General features: G+C 38.9%; 1 protein-coding gene across 1 annotated transcript in view; it reads right to left on the minus strand.

The window, feature by feature from the left end:
- Positions 1 to 24,188, minus strand: part of Abca13 (ATP binding cassette subfamily A member 13) — a 422,085-nt gene that overhangs the window by 227,528 nt on the left and 170,369 nt on the right. The window contains exons 32-36 of the mRNA XM_078039756.1: positions 22,758 to 22,872; positions 21,073 to 21,402; positions 19,195 to 19,264; positions 17,574 to 17,705; positions 1,040 to 1,177 (exon numbers count right to left, since the gene is read on the minus strand). Of these exons, the coding sequence (XP_077895882.1) occupies positions 1,040 to 1,177; positions 17,574 to 17,705; positions 19,195 to 19,264; positions 21,073 to 21,402; positions 22,758 to 22,872 (785 nt within the window). The remainder of the gene's footprint in view (positions 1 to 1,039; positions 1,178 to 17,573; positions 17,706 to 19,194; positions 19,265 to 21,072; positions 21,403 to 22,757; positions 22,873 to 24,188) is intronic.

Raw genomic sequence — 24,188 nt, forward strand, 5'->3', positions numbered from 1 at the left:
TTGCTACAGCCCTATGGGTGAAACTATGCTCACCTGTTCCTTTGTAATATTACCCCTTGCCCTGTTTAGGATAGAGTCTTCCATGGAAGTGCCTTGTGTGTGTCTCCTTCTCTTACTGTGCCCTTGTGTGTGGCCTACCCAGATGTCAGTCAACCTGCTGACAGTGGACATCATGAAGATAGACTCAGCCCCCTGAAACCTGACCCCTTGCCTCATTTGAATAGCTTCTCCTCAATAAAAGGGGTCAGAGCATGCTCTCTCTCTCTCTCTTCCTGCAGACCTTTAAGGTCAGAGGAAAATCATAGCGACCCCAATGAAAAAGGTATTTGTGTCTCTTGTGTGGTTATTTTGTGTGGCCCAGTCAGCCCAGTTTACCTGGAGTGACCTCTGAGCCTTTTGGTCGTGAGAACAGAAACCCGGCATGATGGGAACTTACAACTCCATGGGTGGTGCACCCATCTGAGTGGTCCTTTTGTAGAAGTATCCATGTGTCTGGCCACAGGAATGGCTGTGACTAGAATACAGCCATATGAGAACAGTCCTGCCCTCATCTCCTTAGAGCAAGCAGTTTATCCTAAGAGCATTATCCATTGGTAAGTGGCATTGATATTCTCTCATAGAAACATGGAACAAGCTGGCATGTGTGAAATCACTTTGACATGTTTAAGTGTACCACACCTGGCAACTGCTTTGCTTTTATTTTATTTTTCAATATCCTTCATTTTTGGACAAATGCTTCAGTTTTACCAAATTATTAGAGATGCACAAATATAAATGATACATAGAACACAGAGAGTGGGAGTGCTCGGAATAATAAGTAATGTGAATATTCTGGGGTTCCTGGGCTCATGCGAACAAGATATGACCAGGGGACAGTGCCTTGCACTTTAGTCCTGCAGCTGTTTCTGAACCCAAGATAGTCTGAAAGTCAGTTTCTAAGAATCAGTTCTAAGTTCTAAAGGCTCACCCAAAAGTGAATATCAAAAATCAAAACTGACCAGAATACAAATGCATCTAAATGGTGCTTCTCCTTACATACCTTGATTATCAAAGTTCCCATTGAAGAAGAACAAACTAGAACTTAGAGAGCGTCGCTGTTTCTCTACCAAGCCACATATACTCTTCCAATATGATGCAGTGAAGGGGAAATACCATGGTTTCCTTAAACCAAAAGTTCCTAAAAATTGAATTAACATGAATATAATTATTTTCTATGTAAATGAAGACTCCATAACAGAATACATTTGCATATTTTCAATATGCATCCCACGCATAAACCAGTGATATCCTGAATCAGTGTATTAGCTTTGAAGGAAGCCCTAAATCTCCTAAGCTCCAAGTCAGGGCCATCTGCTAGGACCCACTCACATCCAGTCCCACTAGGAGACTTTGAGAAGTGCTCAATAAACCTTTTTTTGAATAATTGTTGATTCTTCCCCAGAGTAAAGTCTCATCCCTGCCCCACATTGCTACTTTATTTCCTTATTGCTCATCTCATGCCGATCTTTGATGTTTGCATGGATTCCTGGATAAGAGGAGGAGCATAAAGTAAGTAACTGAAAGAATAAATCAATTAAAACTCTCACAAAGAGGAATAATTTATAATGCTAACATTTCCATATGAAATGTATCAACATTCTTCAAACGTATTCTTCAAATTCATTTCAGTCCATTTAACAGCCACTTTGCCCTCATTAGAAGTTGAAATGAGAGGGGATTTAATTATTAACACTTTTCAATTTTCTTTAATGCATCTATTCTAGCTTAAGTGTGATGAGTGCAACTAACCTAAAGGCCTAAATTCTACAAGTGAATGGAATACAAAAGGTTTATGCGAAGACTAGTTTTGCACTTTGACCACCAAGCAAAAGAGAAATATGCAAAGGTTTACATAGTCTAATCAGATTATTCAAAAAGATGGTCCTATACTCCTAGAGGAACCATGGACCTATCATCTTTGGAAAAGGAAGGGAGTGTGTAGTGTTGTTATTGGGTCTAGTATGACCATTCACTGTGGGCTGACTTGTGTCCCCCAAAATCCACCATTGAAGTGCTAACCTTCAGGAGTTCAGAAAGTGACTGCATTTGGAAAGATGATCTTTAAAGAAGTAATGAAGGCAAAAGGTGAGTCCTAATCCAACGAGACTGGTGCTTTATGAGAAGAGGAAATTGGAGATGGAGGACACAGGAAGAAGACAGCCATCTACAAGCCAAGGAGAGAGAAATCAACCCTGCTAACACATTTGTCTTCCAGTCTCCAGAGCTATGAGATGATAAATGGTTGTTATTTAAGGTACCCAGTCTGAGGTATTTTGTTACAGCTGACTGAGCAAACTATTGCAGGCAGGGTTCTCAAAGAGCCTAACAAACTAAGCATCATCCCTAGGTAGAAAGAGGATGAGTCCATCTGGGTAAGTAGTTCACATCATATAGCATTCCCCTGGCTCTCTCTGCTTTAAGTGCTGTCCAGAGTCTTTATCTGGATTAATTTACATGGTGCTGCAACCACAGATATAACATTATCACTTCTGTCTTCCTATCAGAAAGGAAGGGACAGCAAGGCTTGTCCAAAGACACAGAGTTGGTGCTCTTAGAAGCCACACAGTGGCTGGTCTCCCTTTTCATGCCTATCTGAGCACACAGATGCAAGGCAAGCAGATATTGACAAGTTCCTTCAAACAAGTTGCCCTTGCCTACAACAAGCAAAGTGATTCACCCCAGCCCTAGGACCCCAGTTGCTTTGACTGCCAATTGCAGAATAAGCCCTTGTTCACACACATGTGAACAATTCACATGTGGAAGTAAAAGGAGATAATAAATAAACAAACAAGTACATCAGGAAAATTTTTGTGCAAATGTTCATGAAGCAGCCCCTTTCCTGCGAAGGGGTATCCTAGGTGAGTGTGCAGTCACTGTCATGGACAGTGTGGGTGGGCATCACCTTCACAATAGCAAATCCATAATAAGACTCAAACACTTTGGAATTGAGTTAGCAATCAAAATCCTCTGAATCTAGAAGACTAAATGATAAAAAAAATGGGTACCTACATCTGAGTGCAAACAAGATAACTGTAGTTTCATTTATAATGGGCAAAAGGCAAAAATTATTTAAACTTGCAAAGAGGAAGGTGCACGAAATTATTTCTTTCATTTGATGACATATTGAACAGCCTTTAACAATATTTTTAAAGATGTGGATAAATGCTTCTGATGATACTATCTTTTTAAAAAGAGAGAAATATATATACAATATGAACCCAGCTATGTGCAGAAAAGTATCTGAAAAAGAACAGAAAAGATATTATTAGCTCTGTTCAGTGAGATTGGAGATAATTGAATTTTTTTTCTCTCTGCTTATTCATAAATGCAAGTACTTTTAAAACATTTCATAATAAGCATAGATCCATCTGAAATATTACAATGAAAGTTTTTAGAATCAACAGGAAAAGAACAGTACCTCTGGCAACTGCTTTGCTTTGTACCTCTATGCAGATTCTAGAGGGGAAACTAGGTGCAATTTGCCTTTCCAAAGGAAGCAATCGAATATCTTCACGTTTGTTTTGCCACAAAAACAAGACCTCAGCTCTGCTCTACTTTAAGTGGAAGTTATGCAAAGACATTTTATGTTTCTCAATCTTTGGGCCATTACTGAAAGAGATGATCACCATACATGTGGGCACACAAATGCACATTCATATGTACACACACGAACATAAGTGTACATAAACAAGCACATGCACAACAATTTCAGGAGTCATGACTCTCCTTTAATGGAACAAAAATGCTGTTTTTATTGATCATGAACTCATTTACTCATTTGAGTTCTGGGAAATCCCACCACTCTCCAGCCCCACTCATGGTGGGGGATGCTTTGCTGACAGTAGATAATGAGTACTCTGAGTGATGGCAGAAAGAGAGGAGCTGGTTTTTCTCCCAACACCCACAGTTCCAGCCCGAGAATGAACAGGGCTCCTAAGACTGCCATACCATGGCAATGAACCTCAGGAGGTCACCTGAATTTGGAACATCTGACGCCTTGTCTTGCTGTCCTCCAGTTTGCATCTTTCTGTTCCAGAGAGATGTCAGCTATTATACAGAATCAGTTAATCTTTCTCTGGTGGTATAAGGGTCACGCTAATGAATCAGGCACAGATCTCACCTTCCTATAACCTTCACTCTAGTGAAGATGACCAAGCAAAGCTATTGAGAAGAAACTCAGGTGACAAGTATTACAATTGCAGAGTTTCCATCAACACTAGCCTGCTTCCATTGAAGCAGGCTCCTTGAGTGGAGGACAAGACTTGAGAAAGAAGAGGCAGAGAGGCAGTGTGGTGATGCACACCTGTAATCCCAGTAGCTTGGGAAGCTGAGGCAGGGGGAACTCGAGTTCAAAGCCAGACTCAGCCAAAGTGAGGCACTAAGCAACTCAGTGAGACCCTGTCTCCAAATAAAATATAAAATAGGCTGGGGATGTGGCTCAGTGGTCGAGTGCCCCTGAGTTCGATCCATGGTACCAAACAACAATAAAAAAAAAAAAAAGAAGAAGAAGAGGAGGAGGCAGAGAGGAATAGGGAAATATTGCTAGATTTATTAAATACAAGATACCAGATTGAGTTTGAATTTCAGACAAAAATCAAATAACATCTAACTATAAGTATGTCCCCAAAATTATTTGTAGTTTTTCTGAAATTTGAATTTAATGGAGTGTCTTGTTTTCTTTGGTCATCCTGTGTGGTGATACCAGACACATTGCCCCCGTGCCCCCATCAGTGTGACTGGAACAGAAAGAGAAGCATGAATGAACACCAGGAGAGGTAAGAATAGACTAGGAGCCACAAAGCACACAAACCTTTATTCTGTAGGCATTTTGGAGTTAGGGAAGTTTATCAAGACAGGGGAGGGTTGGATCCACACAGTCAATATTTAAAAACTGTGACTTCATGTCCACATGGAGGGTAGACTGTGAACAATGGGTGGGACCTAGAGATATGGGAAGGAGTTGTAAAGGTAAAAACTGGTCTAGAGCAAGGGCAAAGAGGCCTGAACTAGGGTGATGGCTTCAAGGATAGAAAGGAGGGGCAAAATATAAGAGGCATTTCAGAGTTAGATAAAAAGAAATTAAAGATAAATTAAATATTAAAGGTTGACTTGCTTAATTAAGCCATTTCAGTACTAATATATCTGGACTTTTAAACTCCTCTCAATTAATCCATTAATCTAACTGAAGCAAGAAGGTGCCAAATCCATGTGAGTGTGGAGGTTCCTCAGCTTTTGCCTGCCTTTTGCTTTTGCTTATAAATCCAAATTTGTTTTATGTGCAACTCCAGACGCACAGGCCCCCTGCTCACATTACCAAATGTAATCGGGCACATTAATATGTACATAGGCCCTCAGTGCATACTGAGCTTTTCTCCTCAAGGGGAACTGCCTGCTGGCTTGTGGAGACCAGGAAACTAATTAGCATCCTCCCCCCACCAGAAAAAAAAAAAAAACCTGACAGTGATAAAAAGGGAAGTCAATGAGATTAGACAGATCGAGCTGAATCAGATTTAATTGGAAGCACATAAAGAAGAGTTTATGAAACGAAAACTCTCAGAGAGGACCAGCTGTTGGCTCATGAGCTCGAACAGAGCAAGGAGACCTGCCATTGACACTGAGTCCTGCAGCCTGGGAAATTAGATGGTGCCCCATCTATATGGAATTGAGAAACTTCAGGGTCAGGCCTGTGCAACTGCTTTGTAAGGAAGAAAGAAAGAAGACAATGGAGAGAAAGCATTTGAGTGGAGTTTGGTGTGTGTGTTTATGGTGCGGGGAGAGAGGAGAGTCGGTTCTCACTCTCCCATCTGGGATAGACCCTCATACTTAACAGACTTTCAGAGATCCTTGATTTGATGATACTTTCACAGGTGTTTTAGAAATGTGGGAAGGAGCACTTTTGGTGGGCACCTCAAATGGGTGGTTTTAAATGTAAGTTTTTATAATTATTAGACAGAGGAGCCAGCAGATCAGAAGATGAGAGCTGCCATTGAGAAGAAAATTTATTACTCATAGTTCTCAGTAGGAACAAACATAGGGTAGCACCAAACAGAGGGAAGAGGAAATGTGAACATGAGCCTATACAATGGTTTCTAAGAGAAGGAACAGGTGAGTAGGATTAAGTAGGTTTAAAATTGATTTTTTTTTTTTTTATAAAATGTCATTAGATTATGGGGCATAAAGGATTCCTCTAGTTATCTCAAACCTGGCCTTGGGTAATCACCGAGGCAGGAGATAATGCCCCAGAGTGTGAGAGCCCCATAAAGGAGGTGATGGGAGTGGGGGCTCTAGCCTGGAGGGTTTGCACAACAAGTGCACGCTCACAGGCCAGACACTTATTATCTCTGGGAAGTGTCTAGCCTGGGAGGGGCAGTCCCTCCAGAGCCATTAAGGCCCCAAGATGTTAATCATCAGATTACAGAAAGTAAAAAGGCATGATTAATATAAAGGGGGTGGTACAGGCTGGGGATGTAACTTAGTGGCAGAGCAATGCCTAGTATGTGAGAGGCCCTGGGTTCAATCCCCAATATCCAAAAACAAAACAAAACAAGCAAACAATAACATAAAAAAAGTTTAAAAGAAAGTATAAGGAGGATAGCAAGTATCTCATGAAAATCAAAGGGAAATTAGTAGAAGAAAGGGAACAAAAATGTGGGTGAGAAGAGAAGAGGAAGGGGAGGTGCTGGGGAGTGATACTAACCAAATTATACTGTTATATTAGGTGCATGTGTGAATATGTAACAAGAAATTGTTAGGTACACCTATAATGCACCAATAGAAAATGTTGAAAAAAATAAATAAATGAAGGGGATGATGCAGTAGTCTTCAGTGTGCAAAGCTGTGGGATAGCAGGTGTCCTATGAAGTGCAGGACAGCCTAGCCCGACAAAGAACAGTCCTTAACATGTGTTCTGTGAGACCCATCACACATTCCTGCAAGTGAGAAGTCCCTTTAGTTATCCTAGCTTAGACACATAAACCCAAAGTTTCTGGGCAGTTTCCATGTATAGCACATTGAATTCTGCAGGAATGCAACCCTGTATAACTAGGCAGAAGACTATCAAGTGATGCTAATGCTGTTCATCATTTCATAGCACCACACTATCCATAGTGATGCCACTCAGTGCTTTTGAATTTGCAGTGCCACACAGCTTTATCAGCTTTCATTTGGCCCATGACATGCAAATATATGACAGAAGAATTGTACTGCATTTAACACTAAGATTTTTAACTCAGCAGAGGTTAATGAAATGCACTAAATATCATTATCAAAAGGCAAAGTAATTTATATTACTGCCTATATATACATATATATATATTTCAATATGAAATTAGTTGTGTAAAAATTATACATTGAAATGACTAACATGAAAGCTTTCAATTACTTTTCAATCTTATTCTGATGCTATTCCCAAGTATCTACCCTCTTGGCATCTCTATATCACTGTTTCTTTGGTCAATTCACTTCTGTTTTCTATCACCTCCTAAAGAATAAATCTCTAAAGTTCTTAAAAACCTGGAGACTGACTGGAGGCACTGACACGGAATGGAATTATAAAATAAGAGGCAAATCTTTTGCTATGTGTCCTCATTCCCTGGCCCGTGTGATGACACGGGAAATTACCTGGTAAGTTGCTTTTAAATAAGACTCAGATCACTTAGAATAAGTAAAGTTCTTTCATTCATTTCAATCATGTCTAATTTGTCTGCCTATACTTTTCTACTTGAATATAAGCTTTCTCCATCTTTGTATTACATATATTTAAGTCTGACCTCTCATCACTCACTTTCACATGAAGTTTTATTCTAGTGTCTACATTTATGCATTTCCTTTACTTTTAGTTCCACTAATGGCTTTGGATCATTTTCAATCCAGACTTACTCCTCATAAGGGCAATCATCTGAATACCTCCCTCTGTGTGCTGATGAAGTCAGACCTGAGCAATGAGAACTTATTGTTTTATTACAAATTGCTTCCTATTTCTCTTTCATGTTGCAATTAAAACATTACATTATTCTTCTTGAATTATACATGGATATAGGTTTTATTACCTACAAATATCATTTCAAAGAGAACTTCTAGAAACTGTCATACAACTTGTAGATGTGAAAGCCTCTTCAACATTTTCTACCATTTTTATTGTTTGTTGTTATTGGCTGACTTTGTCAAAGTTGAAAATGAATGCTTTATAGAATTAAAGGACGTGCAAATTGCCAGCACTAGAACTTTAACTTTTGAAATGGGAAGAATCAGCAATTTCATGATAATAAAGGAAAAATATTCATTGCCATCTTTGGCTATCTCTATGTCTTTTATTTTTAAATTTGTGTTTTAAAGACTTTGTTGCTTTGATGTTTTATTCTGGAATAGACTCTGATCTTCCTTCCTATCTAGCCTATGGCTAAAATTGTTAATGTAATCACAAAAAAAGAAACTATTAAAAATCCACCACTTTCTTTCTCTAAACACAATGTAGAGACGGGAGTTCGTAATTTAAAGGTGGCTGAAGGTCCTTTCTCCTTTACTTCCCTTTACAAGATATGGAATCCAGTCTAGCTGGGAATCTTAACTTATTTGAGGTCATAAAACACATTGGCCTGATAAAAGAAAGGGTGAAGATGTCCCCTGGCAAAGAAAGGTGCATCCAGGTGGATTTAAGAGAGACTTGGAAAGTAAAATTAGCAGATCTTTGTCTCAGTTTGAGTGTGGTAGGGTGAGAACCAATTTTGAGGGAGCTAGAGGCTCCTCAAATTAGTGTATTGGGAGAAGCTAACCACGAGAGATAGAGTGGGATTGCAGGAGTGGGAGCATGAAGATACGGTCTGACATTGCAACTGTCACCTAATGGGAAGGCAGGGAATGTGGAGCCCGAAACAATGGAAGAAGAAGAGATGTGGAGAGGAGCAAGAGATGCTGGTTTTCCCTAAAAGAATGACAGTAAGTTTCAAATTCAGAAAATTCACACAGCATGGTCCCATAGGCCAGAGTAGATCCAAAAGACAGTCAATTTTGGTACTTTAATCTGCGAGTCCTCTAGATAACATTCCTTTTTTTCTTTGAGCTCATTTAGTTTTGGTGGTGGTGGTGGCTGGGGGGGGGGGGAATAACAAAGCTCTTCTGCAAAGTCACCAGCTTAGCCGATACTCCCTTGACTCTTGGGATGAGGAGTGACTCATTGGTCTCTGGGTGGGGCCTTTCCCACCAGCACTCAGCTGCTCTGAGCCAAATTGCCATCCTGCTTCAACTCAGCCCCAATTGCCCTTTCTTCTCTCAAAGATGACCTTGGGAGTGGTCACTTTTGCACAGCAGACCCCTATCTCAAGGCTCCATCTTTTCTAAATTGCAGTAAAAATCCATAGCAAAATTTAAAACCTGAATCATTTTCAAATGTGTAGTTCAGTTGTGTGTATGCGCACCAACATGGTGGTACCAGCATCACCCCCACTCATTTCCAGAAATGCTTCACCTTCTCAAAATAAAACTGTCCCCATTAAATTACAATCCTTCACTGCTTCCTCCCCAGAGTTCCTGGAAACTCCCATTCTTCTGTCTGTCTCTATGAGTTTGCCTGTTTTAAGAGCCTCATATAAAAGTGTCCTTTTGTTACTGGGCAACTCAAAGCTCCTGTTTAGAGGGTCAGGAGATGCTAACCAGGAGACAGAGTGGGACTGAAGAAGTGGGTGCAATCTCCTCAAGATTCATCTGTGTTACAGAAGGTGTCAGAAATTCCTTTCTTTCTAAAGGTAAGTAAGATGCATTGTATGAATATATCATTCATTGACAGATATTTGGGCTGCTTCCACCTTTTGGTTCTTGTGAATAATGCTTCTATAAATATGGGTGTACAAATATCTCATTTAGACCTTGCTTACAACTCTTTTGGAGGCTCAGTCTTTTCAGTATTTCTTGCTCTCGCAAGGAGTCTTTTCTGATAGACTCATTTCTCTATTTCCTTTCTTCATTCCAGCCTCTCCAATGCATTCAGATCTCATTTATCAAAGTCCTCTAGAAAGCCCGCGATGTGCTCACCTCTATATCCCCCTCCTCATTCATAGTCTCTTTCCCCAGAGAAATGCTTTTGTAAGTTTTTGTACATCATATGTCCAGGAGATTAATCACTGATGTCCAGAGCTGCCAGAAGCAGGGAAAAAAATGAGAAAAGAAATGAAAATCTCATTCTATTCAAGGGTCCAAACAAGAGAATCCATATACATCTACAAGTTCAAGCTGCAAACTCATCATCAGAAATGGGATACAGAGCCAGCAAGCAGCAACCTGAGAGATTAAGAATGGGCACAGACCAAAGGCAGGAGGAGAGAGAGAAAGAACACCAGAGAATGTCAGAAGCCTGACACTCGTGTTCCTTCCCAGATTAGGAACTGAGTGGATGTTGCAGACATCAGAGGAAGTGACTTCAAACCCTACAGTAGGAATGGAGCGCTACTGCCAATGGATCTCCTTACCTGTCCCCTCACCTATAATCCATCTTACCTACAACATATATCATTATCTTTTGAAAGACACTATCTCCTTGGGATTAAAACAAACTGAAAACTTCTACACCATAAATAAAAAAAATGAAGAGGCAACACACAGAATGGGAGAAAAATATTAGCAAACCACGTATCTGATACAAGGACAATGTCCAAAATATATAGGAAACTCCTAAAATTCAAAAGTCAGAAAACAACCTAAATTTTAAAAGGGCAAAGGACCCAAACATTACTTAAGAGAAGACTTAAGAAAGGCAAATAGGTTCATGAAAAGATGCTTAATATGACTAATCATCAAATTAAAACAACAGTGTTCTTTCACCTCATACTTGTTCAGAAGGTTACTATATATACAAAAAAAAAAGTAGGAGGAAGTGTTAGGAAGCAGATAAAAGAAAAACTTTGAATACTAATGTTGGAAATGTAAAGTGGTGCCACCATGAAAACAGCTGTGGATTCCTCAAAAAAAAAAAATAGAACTATTATATGATCTTATAACTCCATTTTTGAGTATATATCCAAAGAAATTAAATCAGTATGTTGTAGAGATATCAGCACTCTTATGTTCATTGCAACACTATTCATAAGAGTCAGGATGTAAAAACAAAAATGTTCTGTGATGACAGATGAATGCATAAAGAAACTGTGATACACTCACAGTTTTAGTCAGGTTTTTTACCTCTGTTACCAAAAAAAATCTGATGAGAACAATTTTAGAGGAGGAAAACTTTATTTTCTGGCTCACGGTTTCAGCGGTGTAAGTTCTTGGATGCCCAGCTCCATTGCTCTGGGGCAGAGGTGAGACAGACTACCATAGCAAAAGAGTATGATGATAAAGGTAGGTCATTAGGGTGTCTTTGAGGTATATATTTTGCCCTTTGTGAGTGCAGTCTCATTCTCTGCTTCCTAGTGACCACATTCTGAGACACTTTCCTCCACCACACTCCTGCCATGATATTCTGTCTCACCTAAGGCACAGAATGGAGTTGACTGTCTATAGCCTTTGATCTCTGAAGCCATGAACTGCAAGCTGACTAAAATGTACACACACATGTGTACACATACACACACACACAGAGGATACATATATATACACACGTACACACAGATATTTATTATTCTATTATATATGCTATTCAGCCTTTAAAAAGGAGATCTTGCCATTTGTGACAACAGGAATAGACCTGGAGGACATTGTGTTAAGTGAAATCAGATACAGAAAGACAAATACTATGTGATACCATTGATTGAGCAGTCTAAAACAGACTCAAAAGCAGAGTGCAATAATGGTTACTAGAGGCTAATGGGAGAGGGAAATGAGAAGGTATTAAGCAAAAGATACAAAGTTTCAGTTATACAAAATGAATTACTCCTAGAGATTTGCTTTACAATATTGTGCCTATAGTTAACAATATTTACTGTACACTTAAAATTTTGTTAAGATAGGGGGTGGGGATGTGGCTCAGTGGTATACTGCTTGCCTAATATGCATGAGGTCCTGGGTTCAAACCCCAGCACCATGAACAAACAAGCAAAAATTGTTAACATGATAATTCTTATGTTAAGCCGTCAAGAAAGAGAGGAGGAAAAGGGAGAAGAGAAAGGAAAGCTACTTCTATCTGCTCAGGACACATCCACATTCAGTTCTTCCTAAAAAGAACACACCTAAATCTCTGAAATCCCCCTTAAGGAAGAGGAGGACTAAAAGGGTATTCATCACCAAAACTGCTAAATTAAATTCTTTCAGCCAATATCGCACTCGTTTGATCTAAACTGTATCTATCGCTCCACTATGTATGTGTATGTGCCCCTTCCTTATAATTTGTTTTTTTCCTCTTTTTATTAAATCATTTGGCATTTTGAAAAAAATAATATATTGTTAATTTGTGCCATTTATTTAAATTAAAAAAATAAATGCATGCTCAATGCAAAGACATTGAAAGCAGAACATCCACAATTCCACATGAACTTCAGGGCACATCAGCCCAAATTGTGTTGTTTCTTTTTAAAAAAACCTGATTGTTCTTATGTTATATGCTTTATCTCATAAGACAGCTTTATACCACAGCAGCATATGACCTACCTATTCCACATCAATATATGTTCTTATAAAAGAGAATTCAAGAATTGAATACTCTTTCATAGTAATACAAACTTACATCTGTAACAGAAATCACCTAATAAATCTGCTATTCTCAGAAATGTAGGTTTGCCCGTTTTTTTATTTTATGAAGAATCTGCGATAAAAATATTAATATCTTTTGGACTTTTTACATATTTGTATCAAAGAGAATAAACACTTTAATGATTTTATACATATTATAAATTCAATATTTGATGATAGCAGTCAGATTAAGATCACCAGCAATTTTTTTTCCTTTCCCTCTACATATTTCTCCACTGATCATAATCATTTTTGTCATATTTTCTAGTCAGAGAAGAAAAATGCTATCCTCTATGTCTTTGTAATTTTATGCTCCTGTGTGACATGAAGTCTTAAGTTTATTAGATATAAACTCTTCTTTTTTTAATGAAAGATTTGTTCAAGTTATCTGCAAGAGTTTCTATTGACACGCATTATGTTCTTTCTTTCTCTCTCTCTCCCTCCTCCTCTTCCTCCTCCTCATCTTCCTCCCCTCCTCCCCTATCCTTTCCCCTCCTCCTCCTCCATCTCTATCTCTATCTCTATCTCTATCTCTATCTCTATCTCTATCTCTATCGCTATCTCTATATTTCTCTCTTTCTGTCTACTGAGGATTGAACCCAGGGGTGATTAACTACTGACCTACATACCCAGCCCTTATTTTTATTTTGAGACAGGGTCTCATTAAGTTAATTAGGGCCTCACTAAGTTGCTGAGGCTGGCCTTGAACTTGTGGTCCTCCTGCCTCAGCCTTTTGAATTGCTGGTATGGGCCACCACGCCAAACAACATGTTATTTTTAAACTTGATTTGAGAATTTTAACTTTTCTTTCACCGAGTATTTAAAGCTTTATAAGCTTATAAATTGTCCTATCATTTTAATTATTTGAATATTTTGAAATATTAACAAATTCTTATCAAAGGAACTTGTGAACTTTTATGATTTATGTCTTTTATATTTAGAAAGTCCTTCCCTCATCTGAAAATCACTTTTTCCTGTTTCTATTTTTCATTATTTTAGTGTTATTTGGCAGGGGGCGGACATAACAGTGCAAGGGATTAAAACCAGGGTCTTAACTATGCTAGGTAAGTACTCTATCACTGAGCCACATACCCAGCCCTCTTCATTAATTTCAATGATATTTATTTCCAAAGAATTTATGAATAAGAGTTTCACCTTTTTAAAAATTAAAGAATATCATATCCTTTCCCATTAATTAAAAATGTCAATTTTATCACAGTAAATTATAGACCCTTGAATCAGTTATTGAATTTTCTAATCTATTCCATTGCTCTGTGTTCCATGAGCATGCCATTGTTTAAATCCTTGTCAATTTATAGTGAGAACCTTATGTAAATCATCAGCCATCTCCATTCTTCCTCATCATTTTTAATAATTTGGGGTCATTATTACAGATTTATATTTCTAGCTATCCTTCAGAAACATTTTATCAACTAAAAACATATTCCTCTCTTTGGCACTTTTATTTCAATGACTTATGTAAGTTCCATTATATTACATTAACATAATGCTGCATATTAGATGTTACATTATTTAAAACCATAGAAATTTGTACATTAATTGGAGAAAAGCAACACACTCATAATGATGAATATCCCTGTTCACTGATAAAGTATCTCTTTTTATTCATTCAACTATAAATTATATTCTTTGCCATTTTAATTTTTTTGATACATATTCTCTTTTACATTGATTCATGATGAGAGACCATTTTATTGCTTTTAAGAATGAAATTTCTTGCCATTTATACTGTGTATTTATTGCTGATATACAGTAATGCTTAAAATTTTTGTGTATCTATGATCAATCATTGTACCATTTTTCAGTTGAATTTATACAAACTAGAAATAATAATGGGTTTACCTCATTTTTTGATATTTCTGTTTTGTCTCTTCTGGCAGTGGCTAAAGCTTTCACTTAGCATTTAGTTTCTTGTTTATCATAAACACCTACAGGGGACACTGAGAGCTACAGGGGTGCCCTGAGCTAGAAGATAGTCAGCTGCTCCTCACCCTTAGTCCTCTCATTCCCTCTGCACCCTCCCTACTGCACTGAGAACACAGAGAATTCCCAGACCTTCCCCAGTCTTCATGGCCCGCAGCCCCTTGGCCAGCATCTGTTAGGCAGGAGACTTCTGTGAACCTGATGAATGTCCCTCTATGTGCATTTTCACCCCTTCTCCTCTCACCTTTTCCATTCTTACTCCTACAACATCAGTGCCTCCCGGGAGACTAGATCATCCTCACCAAGACACAGGCATGGAGGAATGCTATCCATCTCAAATTATCATCATCATCATCATCATCATCATCATCACCATCATCATCGTCATCATCATATCCAAAAGCCTAACTACATCTACCAGCTACAGCTATGGCTCCCTTTTGTTCAAATTCAGCTCAGTTATGCTGCAGAAGGATGTAGAATTGGAAGGCAGCCAGGACTGCTTTCTCTGATATCTCTCTATCTCTTTCTCCCCTCACCCTCTCTCCCTTTTTCTCTTTCCTGAAACTTGTTCTACCAGGGGCTCTTTCACTGCAAATGCCCAGAGGGCCTGAGAAGTTGGCTATGCCCTGGCCTGGCTTGACTCATCTACCTTCTAGTCTGGGAAAACAGTTTGTTCGCATAGGACTTCAATCTAATAGAAAAAGATTGATGTGGGATTTGGAGGGAAATTTAATTGAGTTCCTTTGCTTTACTATAATATATGAAAATATTGCCCCCAGGATCCTCATGCCTCATGTTCTGATGGTAGAGAGGAAATCAGATGACCATTGGCCCCCAAACACATTTCACCTCATCTCATCATTGCTGTAGGTATCTTGTTTTTGCTAATCTTTGTGCTTGTAGGATGCTTCTCTTTCAAGTCATCAGCTATTTTCTATTCAGATAAGTTTCCTTCATATTAATTTTCTATACTGTGATGATCACTTCCTCGGCAAATCTAGGTTTCCTCGTCCTTTGACAAATGACCATTTCCTGTGCCCTTTATTCCAAAGATGCCTACCCCTCTCAGGAGTGATAGCCACTTTACCCTTATTCTTAGTGACTTCCTCCTCGTCCTCCAGGACTCCATCTTCATCTATCCAGACCAGGTGCTGTGAACCATCCATTGGCTCTTTGTGTGTGAGCTATGGGCATTTGAGCATATGAGGGGACTGGTCTGGCATTGGGTGCTGATGGGGCTATGCAAGGCAACGGTGCCTTTCCTCTCACTCTGCCTGTGATGCCACACAGCACCTGAGATGGGTGTGACTTGCCAAGATGTCAACCAATCTGCTGACCACAGGACATCACCAAGCAAAACTCCACCCTTCAAAACTCTACCCCTTGCCTTATTTGGGTGAAATATTCTATCAAATGTCTTTTGCCCAATAAACAGGGGGGTTCCAGGTGTGCTCTCTCTCTTGCTTTTTCCAGTGATGCCCAGCATGGAGCTGACCCTTGGGGTCACCGAGCAGTGCTGTCCTCGACCTTAGAAACTCACATTCGTGTTTTGTGTAGTTTCTTCACCTTTTTCTCAGTTTATTGATGCAGCCAGCTCCTCTGACCCTAGCACATCTTGCCAGCCCGGCCAGCTGGTGACAACCAGTTTTGATTTTTTTTATGCTCATTACTGCTTCTTTACCGTTTATATTGACATCACATGCCTATCTCGTAACATTTCTTTCTTTTCAATATCCAACTGTTTCTCATATAGTTTGCTAAGGCCTTTGCAATTCTTTTTTCATAATCTCTTATTTCCTACAGTCCATCTTTTCTTAAATTTTATTCCAAGTATCAAGATGATACATTCTAAGTTTTACCAAAATAATGCCCTCTCTCTACTATTTAATGTCATAGTTTCCTCCTTTTCTGTAAAATAAGTTTTTCAATGACCCACATTGTTTCTACATGTATCTGTCCTTAAAGAATGCATGATCTCTCCAAGTCTGGAATGTGTTTTCACAGACAGAATTAACTAGGCTTTTTGTTCCCCCCTTCTAACTCTCCATTTTCATTTGCATGTAATTGGAATTTCCATTTATCACTCTTAATTTTAAAGGATAGATTCCAGTTCTTTTGGAAATATGTAGTCAAAGTCATATGTATATTCAGCAAGAAAATTCAATACCATCAAAACATTGTTTCTAACTTTTAAAAAATTAAGTGTGATTTATGCTTTTGGGGGCATGAATCATAAAAGTAAAGGCACACTTCTTTCCCTCCTAACCAAGCAGAGACAATCCACCCTTGGTGATTCTCCCTGTGATGGGTGTGCTCATCTTCCAACCCCCAGGGAGTGTTCTACACACTGAAAAGGAAGTGTACCACACTTGGAGAAGCCCTACTGATGGCCTTGAGTGTGGAGATGGCTCCTGACCCTCAGCCAATCCAATTCCAAGTCCTCCTGTTCAGCCTGGCCACCTTCCATATTTTCCCACCGACCAGCTGCTGGTTGAGGACATGGTCCCTCCACTTCCCTTGGTTAGGCTCCTGGTCCAGGGTACCCTGATCCGTAGCCTACTGTCTGGGAGCCATCATCATCATGGGCCTCAGATTCTCTTTCCCCAACTCCCCTCATGCCCATCTCCCTCAGATACTCCACTGGAAAAATTAGGAGCCTTTCTGAATATGATTGACAGAGCCTACCCATTGGAATCTGCTAAGTGGGCTTGGTGGACTTTCACCCTGTATTTGTTTTGTTTAACCCCTCACCTGACCTTTGACTTTTCACCTGGGATGCAAGCACCTCAAAAAGTCACTGCTCCTTTTAAAATATGTCCTATGAGTTCCCTTTCAGATATCTTCTATAAGAATAAATAATTATGCCAAAATTCATGTGGGTAGGTTTAAACTATTTTTTAAGTTGACTTTATTATAAAGTGCAGATTTCTTACCAGGAATCAAGTTGCTGAAGTACCATCCACATAAAAAATAAAGGCTTGAATCAAACAGAATCATCCAGCAAACCCAGCCAAATGTCATGCCCCCTGGTTCTGGAGCCTGGTACATATTATTCCACTGGATCCCTGGTAGAAAAGGTCAGAGTTAGAATTGCACTCCCTCTTTGACTGTAGATTTTGGTGAGACGAGTTAATAAATTCTGGAGGCTCAAGTAGAGCTGAATAAAGGCAAAACAAAAGGAAAGTTAATACCATTGACTGAATTCTTTAAAGGAAATGTTGGCTTTCTGCGTATACATCTATTTCAGTGTGTCAGGTAGAGGAAACCTTGGTATCATTTTAATTTCTACAATTTAAAAAAATTGTAAAGGTCACCTTACTTACCTTCAGTATTATTTACTCAACTAAAAGCCATTCACATTATGGGAAAATAAGCATTTCTTTTTTGGTAAGTAAAAAGAAGACTCCTGAGAACACAAATTCTAAATTTTTAATTCTCTCTGCTCTTGGAAAACACATAAATAGACACAAAAATATCTTTTGAATCCTATTTACATGGGAAATACAGGGTGGGAAAGAATTTGTTTTCTTACAGTGCTTCTGAAATTTATTTACAGATTAAAATATAAGTTTAAAAAGACATTCATTTTTCAAATGTTTCCTATAATACTAACCTATAACTCAATAATAATACATGTTTTAGTCTTTATCCACTTGTTGGAATTGGAACCAAACTATTCAAATAGTCTAATAGAGACCATTTTTCTTCTGAATTTCTTAATTTGCTTTAGTTTAAAGATCAGTTTGAGGAATACAGGAGGAAACACTCAGAATTACTCATCTATTTAATAACAACATGTTTTATTGAAAATGTCAGGGAAACCTAAGAACTACAAATAAAGTGGCTGATGTAACAAGAGCTAGAGTTTTATAGCATATATTTTACCTATCTTTACAGAAATCATAAAAATATCTAAGAAATTTATCTATGCTTGTTTAGAAGTTCAGTTGTCAAAATGTCAAGTAAAAAATTCTGTCAACAATTTTTTAAAAAACTTATTTTAAGCTGTATTAATGGGAATAAAATATGTTTAAACTGGAGGAAATAGCTGTGTTCTGTTCTATACTGGTTATGCTGCAACCCAGCAAATAGTAAAGATAGGAGCTGATAAATTCGTTAGTCGTTGTCATTTGTAAGAGGGAACTATAGGAAAGTAGAAAGAAGGAGCAGAGGAACCCAAGAGATGGATCCTAATTCAATAATACTCTAGCAAGGTGGAATATAAGGGCACATCTAGAAGATTCTGGAAGGTCCCTGTGTTGAGCATGTATCAAGGATGTCCAAAGAAAGGTCCAAGCACTATCTGGGTGTTTGATTGATGACATCTACAGGAAGATGTCATCAATCAAACACCAGGGTTATTCTTGATTGTTCTCAAAATGGAGACAAATTGATGGTGGGAAGTATTTTCATCAATGAAATCAAATATCAGAATCTCCTTCCAAATGCTTCACTTGGTAATGCAGCCTTTCTACTATATCACTTGCAGAATACCTATAAGTTTCCAAAAACCTGAGTCAGTGAGAGTCATTTTCCAAAAATGTGTCCTCTTACCTGCCTCTTGTCCTTCCAGGAATGTAATGAAAAATACTCCTTGTCCAAAGGCAGTTGTTGAGAGGAGGCACTGCCCACAGATGGGTGGAGTAAGGAGAAAAACAGTACATTAGTGTTTGATTGGGACCACAGAAAATCCACAATACCAAATTCAAAGAGAGACACCATGACACTTTCTGATTCCGAGGATGCCAAACCATTGCTTCAGGCAGTAATTTAAATATCTGAGCCTGAAAGTCTTAGCAGACTGTCAACCCTCTCTGAACAGTGTGCTAACAAGCTAGTTTTTAATGTTAAAAGGAATTACTTCTCTTTTCTGCAATGCTTGAAGTGTCATAAATCCAATGCACTGTATACAGAAATGTGTAACAAGAAACAGTAGAAAATGGAATGGAGCAATTTACTGTTTTTTTTTATTATTAAGTGAATGCCCTGGAGCACACTGCAAACAGACTGATGGAATATGGACATTATTCTACACTAGAAAGAGAGTGTACTGAAGGAAAATGTTATTTTATCTTCAGTGGGGAGGACCTATGTCAGAAAACAAAAAAATAGAAAGCCTATTGAAAAAGCATCTTACATTTACAAATATAATGTACCAGAGTTAGATTTTTTCCAATTGTTAGAAAACATTTGAATATGTAAAAAGGAAATCAAGTACTGAATATATATAAACCTTAAATATAAAGACTGAAGTAAAAATAAAATTGACAGCATTAGAAATTTAGCTCAGCTCATCAATGGCTCTTTCTACCCAGTTCTATGGGAGGGACACTAAATGGTCCCACTTGTGTTAATTATTCTAAAAACACCTAATTCATATTAGCACCAAATTATTTGTTATCACAGATGGTGAATTAAGATATTCAAATCAATAAACACAAATCAACGGACCAAACATTAATTGAATGGAACCATTTTTTACTGTGTATGCATATCAATGCTTTGTGTACATGACTAAAAAAACCATAGCATTCAGTGGTTTATTGGAGTTAAAGAAAAATAATTGGGCTTTCACAGATATATTTCACTCTTGGGCCATAAATGAGTATAAAAGTGATTGATACACTAACTGGGGCTGCTAAGGACTTTCAAAAGACTTTAAATACCCCTCAGATTCCAACCAAATCTCCCTGGTACCTCCTCAAAGTGGCTCCATATACACATCCAAATAGACTGCAATATAAGAAAATCATCTGACCTATTGGAGAACATAAAGACTCAAGCATAATGCAAATGGGTATAGTTATGACACTGATTTAATGAAAGACTGATTTAATAGTGATTTGTTTACCCCTCCCACATTAATTGGGTTCCTGCTACATCAGGCACTGGGCTTGCTGGACAATAGTCATAAAAGAATAAGTTTCTATCTTCTATGTATCTTATATTGCAGACCTGAAAGCATTCTCATTCTTTTTCATAAGGTACATTTTAATGGATGAGCGATTCTGACATTGCTAACAGAGAGATCTTTCCACTTATGTGATGTAATTCATGATGCATCAAGAAAAATGCTTATTTTTTACTTTTAAAATAGCTTTAGAAGTCTATTTCTTTCCACGCGTAAAAAAAAAAAGAAACTAAAGTGATATGCATCTTTAAGGATGCCACTGATTTCTCAGAGTCTTCCAAGAGCCTCTATTACATGAAAAATGACGATTCTTAGTGGGCTGCCATCCAGCAAAACCACCACAATTTCAATGAACTACTACTGTAAGTTTTTCATCTGTGGGTAGAATAAAGAAAGTAAATATCAGAAATCCTGTTTAGGTCAGAACATGATAAACTGGCAAGTTAAGGGTGGTGGTTTGGTGTTGTTGCGTAGATCCCTGTTTTATTTTATTTTGCACCTTTTCAGAACAACTCACTTACCAGAAATGTCTGAATAACAAAACTTAGTTGGTTGTGCAGAACCAACAGAACTATGTAGGGCAGAAAGCTGATCATGTACGCCAGGCTGGTACACAGGGCTGCTGTATTAGCTTGGCTGAAAAATGCACTCAAGAAGTAACTCAGCATAACAACTGACACCCCAAAATCCAGGAGGAAGAGGAAGATGATGATTGCATTGCTGTAGGTGAAGATGCCACTTGCTTTCAGAATGAGGGCCAGAGCAGCACTGCTCAAGGTCAGCACGGCTGCATTCTCCAGGAACCAAGCCAGGAAGTGAGTTGTTGGATGTACTCCCATCATCCGCAGGTACTGTCAACAGAGGGAAAACCCAGAGTTGTCATAGCAGGAGGTACCACAGAAAGAACAGGGCAGCTTGTGGGACAGAGAAGGAGTACCAATGGAAAGTAAACTGGCATGACTTGCAAATTCAGCCCTAGAAAGGGCACTTTGATCCAGAGCTCAGCATGTGATTTTCATGAGCACCTTACAAAGTAGGTCTTTACTGCTTCAGGGGAGAACTGAAACTCAGACATTAAAACAATCTCACCAGTGAGAACAGAGCTTCAATGGGTAGAGGCAGGTGGCTTAGACCTCAAGTTTGGTGAACTACAGTCCCATTATGTTTTTTTGTTTACTGAGGGTTTATTATCTTTGTTTTCACTTTTGTTCATTTTGCATTTCATTTGTGTTAGTTTGTTCTCTCTCTCTCTCTCTCTCTCTCTCTCTCTCTCTCTCTCTCTCTCTCTCTCTCTCTCTTAATAAGGACAAAGAGAAAGGAAAGAAACACTGGTGCTTACGCATCTTAATTTGGAGGATCACTGCCTGTTTTAGAAAATATGTTTTTCAAAATACCCCTGGTTGAAGTAATACAGATAAAGCAATTCTTCCATGAAACTACTGTTTTCTCACCAATCGTATTGTGTTATCTTTGGGCATGGTGCTGATGAGTGTGGAAGGAGTACATGTGCCTCTCAGACACACTCTGGATGGCCAGCTGGCTGGTGGCAGCAGGGAGCCCAGCAAGTGGATACTCAGTGGTGGGGGAGAAACACTCATGAGTAGATAGATAGTAAATGGGAAAATGCTAAACAGGGATGCAAGTGCTCTGCATCATTTGTCAAATTTGAAGAACAGTACATTTAACTTCAACACATTATTTCTGCAAATTAATAAATACTCAATAAGTCAATGACTTGCACCCCTCGTCACTGTTCTCACTGCTCTTCAGAAATCAACAGACAGTCACGTCTTCACCAGATACTTTTATCATCTTTCATTCTTTAAGTCTGATGGTTTCAAGTTGCAGCAATATCAGGACAAAAATTCAAGGCCTTCGCACAGAGTTCTAATGACAGATTAAGGTGGAAAGTCTGCTGTTAAGTCTTTCTAATTTTTATGAAAGTCGCTAAGTGAGCAATGCTGGATTTGATCTTTCAGTGTCATATGGTTCTTCTTTGGTTTTCTTCCATCTCAATAAGAAATATCTGTTAAAATCTGGCAGCACTTCAGACTTCAACATAACCTGATGTTCCTACAATAGGGATGCAGTGGGACCATACCTAGGAGGCCCAGCTGAGAAGAGAGAGGCAAAACAGAAAGGCCTGAGCAAGTCACTGCCCAGGATTCATTTCCAAAGTCTCACAAGCAAGGTTAAGGCCATTTACCTCTTCTATCTGGATCTCCCGCTCATAAACCAGTTTTCGGACCATGCTGGCCACGGATACCATCCAAGTCAACATCATTATCAGAGGGAAAAAGAAACCGACGTTGTTCAAGAATCTGTAAGGGCATATTCAGTCAGCAATTGAGGGCAAGAGAAATTATTCATGAGTACTGCACCCATCTGAGCTTTTTAAAGTCATCTTACAAATCATGCGCCTCCAAGAGCAAGGTCTCAACAGGCCTAGGATTTAGGTAGGGCTGCTGTGGCTAGTGTTTCTGCTTTGAAGGTATACAAATGCATGAAGGAGACCCATGCAGGAGACACAACTAATTTGAGGTCCCTCAAGTAGCCACAGCCCAACCCAATCTTCTGACACCTGCTATAGACAGCACAACTCAGAGGAAGGAAAGAGGTCATTGTTCTATGACTTCAATTTCTTCCACTTTAATTGGGACCAACCATTTTCTCTCCTCAATCAATGACAGCAATTGATTATAGGTAATTGTTTATAAAATATGCAAAAACTGGTAAATAAACATCTCCCTATTTCTCCAACATTCACTTTTCAAAATATTCTAACGGGGCTCCATTTCTAATACACGACAAGGACACCATTTAGGTCATGTCCCTAAATCCAGCAAGAAGTTTTCAACACCTTTCCTTCCTGCCTGCTCAGCTGTGCTTGATAACACTGGCCACACGGCCCGTTCCTTCCTTCCCTCACCCCTCTTAGCTTTCAGAACAACACTTGGCTTTCCACCACTGCTAGGCAGCTTCTCAGTCTCCCCACTAACAACTTCTCCTGTACCTATCCTTTAAATGTGGACATTTTAACCCCAATCCTGGGGTAACTGCTGGGTTCTCTGTCTTCCCATGCCAAAGTGAGCTCTAGATTCACACAATAACTATCCATCACTGAAACCAACCAAAGGTGCAAACCATATTAATGGGCCTATGATACATACATGAACCATACAGAAAGAGGGCCTACCATTAAAGACTCCTTCATTCTAACATATGGCAGGGGACATAAAATCAACCAATAAACGAAGAGATTTGTCAAATGGAGTCAGGAAGTGATCAATGCTATGAGGAGGAAAGCAGCAGTTGTTACAAACAATAAAAGGGATGAATTTTTAGACAGGGGCATTAGGCAAGGTCACCATGGAAGAAATATTTAAGCAAAGCGCAGATAAATTGAAGAAATGAGTCACATGGGTATCCATAGGGAGGTGGCTTCTGGTGACGAGAGGAAAGTGCCAGGGACAGAGGTCGGAGCAGACACAACCCAACCAGGAGCGGCCAAACCATCCTGAATTAGCAGGCTGTGGGATCTGAGCACCAGCTGGAGCCAGATAATGCAGGGACTTTCCCATGTCAGGGTAAGTTCTGGATTTTAGCAGATAAAAAAGGGGGGTACTAAGAATGGATT

Source organism: Ictidomys tridecemlineatus, chromosome 2 (genome assembly GCF_052094955.1).
Source record: "Ictidomys tridecemlineatus isolate mIctTri1 chromosome 2, mIctTri1.hap1, whole genome shotgun sequence".
Taxonomy (NCBI): Eukaryota; Metazoa; Chordata; class Mammalia; order Rodentia; family Sciuridae; genus Ictidomys; species Ictidomys tridecemlineatus.